The 11,174-nt window shown below is 41.4% G+C and overlaps 1 protein-coding gene across 5 annotated transcripts in view; it reads left to right on the forward strand.

The window, feature by feature from the left end:
• The window catches only part of DNAH3 (dynein axonemal heavy chain 3), a 208,830-nt gene extending 200,509 nt beyond the window's left edge, over positions 1–8,321 (forward strand). For 3 of the 5 annotated variants that reach the window (XM_037814725.1, XM_037814726.1, XM_037814727.1), the window contains 4 exons: positions 3,243–3,385; positions 5,509–5,713; positions 6,333–6,470; positions 7,920–8,321. In XM_037814725.1, the coding sequence (XP_037670653.1) occupies positions 3,243–3,385; positions 5,509–5,713; positions 6,333–6,470; positions 7,920–8,273 (840 nt within the window). In that variant the 3' untranslated portion in view covers positions 8,274–8,321. The remainder of the gene's footprint in view (positions 1–3,242; positions 3,386–5,508; positions 5,714–6,332; positions 6,471–7,919) is intronic. The other 2 variants (XM_037814723.1, XM_037814724.1) reach the window with 1 other exon arrangement.
• Positions 8,322–11,174: the final 2,853 nt, after the last annotated feature.

Consider the following 11,174-nt stretch of genomic DNA (forward strand, 5'->3'; position numbering starts at 1 on the left):
TTGTAAATACAGTGAACATTTGAACTAAAACAACCTCATTCAACAAATACCAACCTAGTTTCAGCAGTGTACAGACTCCACTCTGTCCCCCCACCCATTATATTGTTATTGTCTCAGATTACATCTTTATTCATTTTATGTCCACTAACAGAGATTTATAATGTTATTTTACACATTTCCCTATTAAGTCATATAGGGGAGATAAAAAGCAGTTCCAAACCAAAAGTACAATAACACAGGATTTTATTTTTACCTATGTAGTTACCTTTACCAGTGTTCTTTATTTCTTCTTATGTCTTCAAGTTACTGTCTAGTGTTCTTTTATGTCAGTCATAAGGACTCCCTTTAGCATTCCTTGTGATGCAGGTCTTCTCATAATGAACTGTTTCAGTTTTTCTTTATCTGTAAATGTCTTAATTTTCCTTCATTTTTGAAAGACAATTTTGCTGGATATAGAATTCTTGATTGACAGTTTTTCTCTCTCTAAGGACTTTAAATATGCCATCCCATTGTCTTTTGGCATCCACTGTTTCTGATTAGAAATCTGCTGTTGATCTTATTGGGGATTTCTTGTATGTGACAAGTCACTTTTCTCCTGCTGCTTTCAAAATCCTTTCTGTCTTTGGATTTTGCTATGATGTGTCTTGGTGCAGAACCCTCGGAGTCTATCCTGCTTGGATGTTGCTGTGATTTCTAGATGTGTATATTCATGTCTTTCACCAGATTTGGGAAGTTTTCAGCCATTATTTCTTCAAATACTTTTCCCGTCCCTTTCTTTCTCCCCTTGTCATTCTGGGAATCCAGTGATGCATATGTTGGTACACTTGATGGGGTCTCCATGTCCCTCAGGCTCTGTTCATTTTTCTTATTTTTTCTTTATGCTCCTCACACTGGAAAGTTTATATTTATCTTATCTTCAATTTCACTGATCCTTTCTTTTGCCTGTTCAAATATGCTGCTGAATCCATCTAAAGAGTTTTCATTTCATTTACTGTACTTTGCAGCTCCAAAATTTCTGTTGGTTCCTTTTTGTAGTTTCTCTTTATTTTGTTCAGACAGTGTTCTCTTAATTCCCTTTGGTTCTTTGTATATGGATTTCCTTAGCTCATTGAACATATTTAGTTGGTTTAAAGTCTCTGACTAATATTTCTATTGTATGAACTTCCTTGGGGATGATTTTTGGCAAATTCTTTTTTTTTTTTTTCCTGCGAATGGGCCATACTCTCCTAATTCTGTGTGTTTTTAAATTTTTTTGCTGAGAACTGGATGTTTGAGTATTATGTTGTTTTAACTCTGGAAATCCAGTTCTCCCACTCCTCTGAGATTGCAAGGTTTTTGTTGTTGTTGTTGTTGAAGGCTGGTGCCATCAATTTGTGACTTTTCCAAACAGTTTTTTCCCCAAACAGAGAATATAAAGTGTCAACAGGGAGAAAAATAATAGATACTGCCTCTTTAAGAATCCCTTGCCACTTTTCCATAAGTGGGGGTTAGAACAAGAGCTGCCCTTAGAGTCAACCCTTGCAGCAATCTGAAATAGCTCATCCAAAGCAGTGTTCAGTGATCAGTCCACACTTCCCAAGATTATGGGGGACTAGGTCTCTATAGGCTGCCCTGGCACTAGAAAGCTGCACATGAGCCCAGGCTAAAGTCCACGTTGCTATCTGACACAGTTTGGGGGTGGGGCATGGTAACCACTGCTTGCAGGGTGAAATTCACTGGTATTTGCTGCAATTTACTGGCCTCTTTGTCCAGCTCTTCCCTGGAAGCTGCAGTGTTCCACCAGACTAGAGTTCCAAAATAGTTGATTCAGACAGTTTCTGCTAGTTCAATAGTTGTTTTGGTGGAGGGACTGATTCCTGGAGCTTCCTACTCTACTCTCTTCCCACAGTCCTCTACATTTAGATAATATTTTGAAAACTAACTCTAATTTGTTTTAAAACATTTATTGATAAAAGGAGCTGCACATAAGTGGAAACCTGATGCCATTTCTGGAAATTCATGATAGGCACAAAAAGAAAATAAAAACTAGACAGTTAATAAGTTCTTCACAGATGATGTTGCCAGCCAAAGCCTGTGTGTTGAGGCCTTGCTCACTTCGTGTTAAAAAAAGGGGAGGTTAAAAAGTGTTACAGAGCTGTTAAATTTACACCAACCTGAGACTTTCTTCTTGAAAGGAATGAGAGGAGAAAAATGGCTGAAAATCTTGAAAAGAGAGTAACTCTCTCACCATGTGATTCAACATTATTTGCTCCATGTCCTTGAACTACCTAAAATCATTCTGAGTGGTACCACTCCACATTTTGTGAATCACTGACCCAGTTCACCCTCCTCAGTCTACAAAAGAAAGGGAAACAAACCATACTAAGTTGTTCCTAAAATCAGAGGCAGACCCAGACCCAGAACCATGATCTTCTGACTCCCAGTGCACCCCTTTTTCTTCCTTCCTTCCCTTCTCTACTCCACCTTCTAAGCTACCTCATATTTAACCCTCTCAGCTTTGGATCTTGCTTATCTGGTTTCTTAATTTGATCTGTAGTGCCATAAATGGCAATAGGTGTGAAGGTAAACCAGACTACCGGTTTGTGTCTCAGTTTAGGGATGGAAATTCCCCCACACAGTGGGAAGAGGGAAAGAAGTGTAGGTTCCACCCTCCAAGATCCACAGAATTGCAGAGCTGTCTGTCTCTCAGACACCCAGGTCCTACTCCTCATTGTTTGTTTAAACTCTTCTCCTTCCCTGCTCTGCTGAGCCCACTGCCCTGGGCTTTTCTTGCTCAATGCTGAGGAATGTCAGAAGCCTTCCCGCATGGCACTGGGTCCTGAGCAAGAGTATCATGTGCAACAGGAGCTGGTTCTCAGAGGCCCAACCATGAGAGTTGTGGGAGAAACTCACTCATGGGTGACTGAAGACAAGAGGAGTTCTGCAGAATTCAGCACTGCCCTGATGCCAACTGGCTGAGCAGAATTATCCCACCTGACCCTCAGGCCCTTGCTCCAGGTGTGAGGACAAGGCTCTCATTGCTTAGCTTTTTCACTTTTTAAGTCAATGGGTGATGTCAGACCCCCGTTGTTCATAGGGGTGATGGGTGTCCTTCCTCTCTCAGAGGCAGAATTGGCTTCTGTAGCAAGGTCCAACAGAATATGTTTAAAAAGACAGATGTGCACTACTTCAAGTTTACTCAGACAAAGCCATAACCTGAGGGTCTTGTTTCTCATTCACTTCTCTGTTATCTGTACTTGAAGGAAGCAGTTGAGGAGCTGGCCCAGGACATACTCTCTAAGCTTCCCAATGACTTTGACTTGGAAATGGTTGAGAAGTTGTACCCTGTGATCTATGAGGAATCCATGAATACCGTCCTAAGGCAGGAACTCATCAGATTTAACAGGTGGGCATGGTAATCTTGCTGGGATCTCGGAAGTTAGAGTGGGAAGGACCTGATCTAATGGGCAGTGTCTGAGATGGACTGGACACTTGATAAGGGGTTACTATGCAGAGGACATGTTTTGCCCCACCCATAAGGAGGGCTATAAATAGGGCCATCCTCAGCATGTGTGGACCAGAGCTCCTGTTCATTCTCTCCTGTTCATACTTGCGGCTTCTGTAAAGTCAGGTGAAAGTCAATACCAGGAACAGACTAATAGTAAAATAATCATTAGAGTCACTTATTGGCTGGCCATTAGGCTAAGAATTTGGGGGCTTCTATTTTAGCCCTCCTTGCTTCTCCCCCAGTTACTGCATTGGTATCACCTTGATTTGCCTGCTAAATAGTCAAAACTGAAAGAGTTCCCAAAGACCATCTAGTCCAGATAAGAACCCAGAGTCCTGGAGACGACAGTGGTTTGATCCAGGTCTCAGATGTCTCAGGGTCATTCAGCCTGGGCTGAAACTCATCACTTTTGCCTCCATGTCCAAGGTTCTTTCTGCTCCAGACTCCATCTGTTGCTATCTCTATTTTGCCTCATGGGGTCACTGCTCAATTTTGGGAATAGCCTATCTGAAAATTGGGGAACTGGAGGAGTGTCATGTGAAAATTTCTTGGCTTCCCTAGTCTTAGAGTTACTCTCTAGAGTCAATAGGCAGTTGGGGAACCAAGCAAGTTATGGGGTGTTAGCATATTCTGTGACCAGACACCTTGAGTCAGACACCTTGCTGTGAGTTAGTCAGACACCTTGGTGTGATGGGCTGTGGTCATCATTTGTTCAACCAGTCACCAGGCCTGATGGCTTCCCTTCTCTGCTACCCAGCTTCCTTTAAAGGACCTGGAGCTCTTCCTCAGTGGCTGCAGGGACCTTTACAAGCTTTGAACCCTAGCCACTGCAATACAAGAGAACAGGGTAATGGCAATCTTATTTTCCAATGATACTCAGAATTAAGTGCTGCAGGCAATATTCTAACATTCCTCCTCCCTTCCTTTTTTTGCCTGTTCTTCTGGTGGTATGAAAAGACCAAAATATGATTGGTGGCAGTTCAACTGCCATTTCAGGGGAACCATTATTGCGTCTTCTGGGGCAAATGTTCCTTCCTTGGGTACTAAAACTTCTAGTTTTAGTTTCTTGCTCATAGTTGCAAGCATTGAAAAAAAAAATTGCGAGTATTTAGGTTTAATAATTAGAGGTCTGTGGTATAATCCTTCAGATGGGAGCTTTGCTCCTTGTCTCCTCAGCCAAATACATACATCAAATGTTTGAACCCTAAATTCCTCTCGATGTGAATGTTTAGTGATTACACACCCAGAAATCCTTTACTTGGGTTGGTCATGCTAATGTCTTTTTAGCTGAGATTTCATAAATCTTTGCAAAAGACAAGCTCTCTCTGGTGGCAGATTCTTTAGCCACCAGAGATTCACTCTCAGGTGATTTTCCTCTGGGCTTGGCTGGACCTTGGAAAATAGAGGTCAAAGAAAGAAGCAGAAGATCTTGGCATCTCCCAGGCTGCCCTTCCATTGCCTTTTCTCAGGTGTGCGCCTCATAGTCTATAAAAAGAACTTCGGAGAACAATATGGAGAAAAAGCCTGAAAACTGTGCATACCTTTTGATCCAGAAATGTTTAGTAAGAAAATAATTAAAAACATGCATAAATATTGATATGGATGGATGTTCCTAGCAATATTATTTACAGTTACAACAATCTAGATAAAATACATTTCCAATAGGAGAAGGATAGCTAGATAAAATAGAAAACTTTGCAGTCTATTTATTGAATTGGAAAGTTGTTCCCTATATGTAAGAGAGAAAAACAGATTACAGAAACATAATACAGTATGATCCCATTAAAAAATGATTTGTGTTTATATAGAGAAAACTCTGGAAAGATACACACCAACGTTATCTTTAGGTGGTGGGATAATGGGTGTTTTTTTTCTCATCTCTATAATTTTCCTACCATGAATGTGGGTTATGTGACCTTTTAAAATTGGGGAAAAAGTCAGAGGAGCCTTGGAGTCAAATGTAGCTGGGTGGAATGGGGTCACTGAAGAGCCAGGCTCAGCTGGCTCCACTCTCCTTGCAGGCTGACTAAAGTGGTTCGCAGAAGCCTCATCAATCTTGGCCGAGCAATCAAAGGACAGGTTCTGATGTCTTCAGAGCTGGAGGATGTCTTCAATAGCATGCTCGTGGGTAAAGTGCCAGCCATGTGGGCAGCTAAGTCCTACCCGTCGCTGAAGCCCTTGGGGGGCTACGTGGCTGACCTGTTGGCCCGTCTGTCTTTCTTCCAGGTACAGGTGAAACAGGGTCACTGGGCACTTGGCCTGCTCATTCCGGTGGAGAGGACATTCTGAAATGACAGATTAGAGGCAGAGGCAAGGAGGGGGAAGGCAGGCAGCCATGTGGCATCCTGGATTGAGCACCTGTACAGCCAGTGGAAACAGGAGGAGGAGTCAGAACAGAAGTCACAAACTGATCCTATAGATATGTTTGGTTTGGCTGCCTTGTAATCTCAACATTTGGGGGCTAGCATGTAAACATTGGGTTATTACACATAAAAATCCAGGTGTTTGTCCTGTGATCACAAAACGAAGACCTGAAGCAATGTACCTACATGGCAACAATCCATGGAGATGAGTGTCTTTTGGTAGTTTAGACAGAGTACATATTGCAGCTACTAAAGTTCCCACTCTCTTTGTATCCCTGACATTGGCTTGCATTTGTGCTTTTCATAAAGTAAAAATATATTTCTCTGTCCCCTCAAACATGGAAAAATGTAAGCTAAACTGAAAGGGCTGCCTGTTTCAAGAAAACTGAGAAAAAGCGTACTTTTTATGGGACTTGTTTGTATTACCTGCCTTGTACACTCTTTGTTGATAGTTCTGAATTTTTATTTCTCTGGCTCTCCAGGAATGGATTGACCAAGGGCCCCCTGTGGTCTTTTGGATCTCTGGATTCTACTTCACACAGTCCTTTCTGACAGGGGTCTCTCAGAATTATGCCCGTAAATACACCATCCCCATTGATCACATCGGATTTGAATTTGAGGTAGGGGTACTTCATGTTAGGCCAGCTCAAGTTTGGCAAAGAAAGTAATTTTGCCCATTTCCTGTTGTGTCCATACATCGAGGCCCAAACACTTCTGAGATGGCACAAATGAAGTATTTTGCATGGCTTACAGTAGCTCCAAAAGCTATTCCTACCAGAATCAGAAGATTTTCAAGGCATATATAAAAAGGAACTTTCCCAAGGAAAAACTCTGCCATTGTCACACTGAGAAAAATGAAAGCATCCTCCCATGCTGTCTATTCAACGTGGTAGACTCTTCATTTGGAAGCATATTAATGGCCTTGGGTTGTCTTTTGCTTGAAGTAAAGTCAGAGGAATGGCCAGTGGTCAAGTCGTTTCCATGTATGGAGAGTAAGGGGGAAGCTGAACTTTTATAAAGCATTGTGGAATTTTAGATTCTATGGAAAGATCTTTGGAGATCATCCACAGGTCACTAACTGGTTGTTCTAAATTTCAGTTTAGTTTATGAATGAACTTAATTTGATGGACCTTTGAGACAGTGTTAAGCCAAAGTGAATGCAAGAAGAAAACAAAACAACTGGGATAAACATTGGAAAAAAAGATCAAACAATCTTTATGAGGCTGAAATTATTGTATACCTAGAAATCCCAAAAAACTAAAAACACACCTATCAGAATTAATAGAATAATTTGTAAGATGACTGGATACTGATTAAATATACAAAAATAAATAGGCTTTTCCTGTTTTACCAATAAGTACTTGGATGTAGAAATGGGAACATTCTATTTACAATAACAAAAAGATTAAAATTTAAATGATTTTTAAAGGAGCTTGTGTGTTCCTGTTTACTCTACTCCCCACCACTCCCTATTGCCATATACCTAGACCATTTTCTACATTTATCTGAAGGAATCTGAGTGTATCACCTATGAATCTAAACAGTGATATGCTGGAGCTGGCTTATACAAGCTCCTCACAACCAGTTGTTACATTTTCAGGAATTTTGTGGCTGGGTTGTTAAAGAGTTGATAGCCTGAAATCGACCATGGTGAGAGTATTCACACTGCAGAAATTACAAAAACTACAAATCAAGGCTTCCCCTCTCCACTCCTCAGAGAACCATTTTACCAGCATGCCTCTGATTCTAACCCCTCACTTTATAGATGAGGAATCCAGGTCCAGAAAGGGGAGGGATTGTGCAAGGTTACTAACCTGGATATATATAGTAGATGTGGCACCCTGACTCGTACCTTGGTGCTCTCTCTCTCTGTCCCAGCATGCCAACTAGGAATCCAACCTGGTCTTTATATGACAGGCAGGGATATTATCACAGAACCACCAGTGTCCTGGGAGAGGCAGACATTACAGCCAGTTTGCACTTTGGGTATCAGAGGATTCCAGTCTCTTAATGCTGCCCCATTTAGGAAAGTGGTATATGATGGAACTCACAGTTTTCCACTCTTCTAGGTGACCAGACAAGAAACAGTCATGGAGAGTAACCCAGATGATGGAGCCTACATAAAAGGGCTCTTCTTGGAAGGTGCCCGTTGGGACAGGAAAGCGATGCGGATTGGGGAGTCTCTCCCCAAAATCCTCTATGACCCATTGCCCATAATTTGGCTGAAACCTGGCAAGAGTGTGCTGTTTCTGCATCAGAACATTTATGTGTGTCCAGTCTACAAAACTAGAGCCCGGAGAGGCATCCTGTCCACCACAGGCCACTCCACCAATTATGTCCTCTCTATTGAGCTCCCGACAGACAAGCCCCAGAAGCACTGGATAAACAGAGGGGTAGCCTCACTGTGTCAGCTGGATAACTAATGGCATCTGTCCCAACACAGAAAATAAAAGGCATTTCATTCTCAACTACAACCTAGTTTTCCTTTTTTGAGAATCACATGGTATCATGATGATGGTGCTGACAATTATATTAATGGAGCACTTGGCTATGAGACAGGTTATTTTGGACCAATGCTATAAAGAAGGTATCGTTATTATCCTCAGCCTATGGCTGCAGAAACCATGATACACAGAATGTAAGGAATTTCCTCCAATTCAGATAGCTACTATATGAGGGAGATTTGAACAGAGGCAGTGGGTCTCTTTAACCTGGACTTTTAACCATTTGGATAAACTCCCTTGAGATTATTTTTTCCTTACATTATTTTGCTATAACTGCCATTGCACTTCAGTCATTTTTTTCCTAGTCTATTCACACTCACTAAAATCAGGGCCTCCAAGAGGTTGAGAGTCTTGGGACATTTTTATTTTTTGATTCCCAATATATTTAAAATGCACTTCTCACAAACTTATGAGGTAGGTGTTATCATAACCTCCATTTTACAGATGCAGAAATGGAGGCTTAGAAGAGTAACTAGTGCATAGTTTCACAGCTTGTGAGTGAGTGGTAGAACTGGGGCCCAATTGCTTCTCTCCTGGGTTACACAGATGGGCTGAAATTTCAAAGAAAGAAGGGGTGAGAGAACCAATATTTGTTGCATGCCTATTGTGTGCCAGGGGTTGTGCCTGGTCCTATAGATATCTCATTTGATCCTATGTGGTGGGTGTGACTGTTTCTTTCTCCTGAGGTTCAGGGAGATTTCTTAAGGACTGTCCTAAGGTCACACAGCTCTGTCACATTGCAGAACCAAACTTTGACTGGAGTCTCTCTGGCTCCCATGCATTTTTCACTGCCACCTGCTACTTGCTTGCCAAGAATTTGAATAGGTTGTGATGTAGAGTCTTAGAAGAGATGATGTGTAGCTTCAACCCATTATGTTCCAGAAATTTCTAGTTTATTACTTATTTCTCTCCAGAGCCATTTGTAAGAGAATCCTGGAAAAGATAAAAATCAAATTCTTGATGTATTACTTCTCAACTAAGTCTCTCGTGTAGCTCCTTGGCTTTAAGTGGTTCCTTTCAGCATGTTCCATTGGTCAATTCTAATTGAGCAAAACAATATGGATGTCCAAGAGTCTTAATGTGTCTGCCTGGCTTCTCTGCCTCTTCATTAGAAGAAATGTTCTGACTCAGGGTCTGTAAATTTTCCTGAATATGGGAAGCTTCTGAGAACCAAATAAATGTATTCCAGAAACCCTCAGTTTCCCCATGGGAAATTGGCACTGGCCAAATCCCGCTTAAGGACTATGAATTCTGAGATGAACTAATCACCCAAGTGCCCAAATTCTAGAGATAAGTGCAAAAGGGAAGTTCTCCAAGTCCTGCCAGGGGGCAATAAAGAGACAGTGACTGGGAGGAGCCAGTCTCCTTCAGCTGTTTTTTTTCCAAGAAAGAAACACAACTTTTCCTAATTGAAAAAAAAAAAAAAAAAATTCAGAACGAACAAATCGCTGGCACTGCCGTATCATTCCAAATAAGGTTACTAGTCATGTGGGACGGAAAGATGGTCAGGATCCCAAATCCCTAAATCTTGGACTGGTAGGTAAGTCACGCTGCAAGCTGTAAGAGCTGGCAGTGAGGGGGTTGCTAAGAGAACAATTGCATTTTAATTACAGTTACCTAACTCCAGCTTCAGAAACAAAAAGCTGAGGGAGGCAGGGACTTACTGTCTCATTCCTCAAGGGTCAAGGGACAGAATGTTTCCGAATTTCCTCCACTTTGAAAAGAAAGAGTGCTTTAAATTTGAGGTCATTTTCTATTGGGGCCAATGTGGTCATTACGTCTCCCCCTGGGAAAGAGCAATGTGTGCTTCAAATCTCATGGTGCATTACAGGCTGGAGTCCTGGGACAGAGGCGCCCAGAGATCAGCTCAGTGAGAAGCTGCAGGCTTTGCCTATAAATAGCTCAGCAGATGACGTCAGACAAACCTTGTCACCAAGCTAGTCCTTGCTCTTTAAAAATCTGGCTGTAGGGTAAACAGTTATGATTTAGTCCTTGTCAGCATTGGAAGAAAATTATGTTGAAGGAGGGGTTAGGAAAGATAGAAGATAGATGTGGATTTTGTAGTCTTGGTATTATAAACAAAACATAGGTTACATGGAAGGTTTGGATGTAAATTGACAATTTTTTATGCAGTAATGTGTGCATCTTTGCAAACTAGGCTGGACATATAAAAATATACATTTAGGTGAGATGACTGACTGGCACAAGGAAGACACTCAAAGGCTAGCTTGCAATCCCGGTGGACTTCCATCTTGGAGGAGGCTGGAATAAGACAAAAATTACACAGTCAAAATCACCTGAGTTACTACCACATGTGGGACATGACTCCCAGGGGTGTAAGCCTCCCTGGCAGGGTGAAACATGACTCCCAGGGATGGGAGAATCCATGGGATTGAGAATGCCATCTTGCCCAAAAGGGGGAAAAGAAATGAAACAAAATAAAGGTTCAGTGGCTGAGAGATTTCAAACAGGGTCGAGAGGTCAATCTGGAGGTTATTCTTATGCATGATATAGATACTCCTTTTTAGTTTCTCTTGTATTAGAATAACTAGAAGGAAATACCTGAATCTGTTTAACTGTAATCCAGTAGACTTGATTCTTGAAGATGACTATATACTATATAGCTTTTATAAGGTGACTGTGAAAATGTTGTGACTGACACTCCCTTTATCCAGTGTATGGGCAGATGAGTAATAAACAAAGACAAAAAAATATATAAATAATGAGGGGTGGATAAGGGTTTGGGATATTTTGGGTGTTCTTTTTTAGTTTTTTTCTTTATCTTGGAGTAATGAAACTGTTCTAAAATAGATTGTGGTG

The sequence above is a fragment of the Choloepus didactylus genome, chromosome 21, assembly GCF_015220235.1.
Source record: "Choloepus didactylus isolate mChoDid1 chromosome 21, mChoDid1.pri, whole genome shotgun sequence".
In the NCBI taxonomy this organism is placed as follows: domain Eukaryota; kingdom Metazoa; phylum Chordata; class Mammalia; order Pilosa; family Megalonychidae; genus Choloepus; species Choloepus didactylus.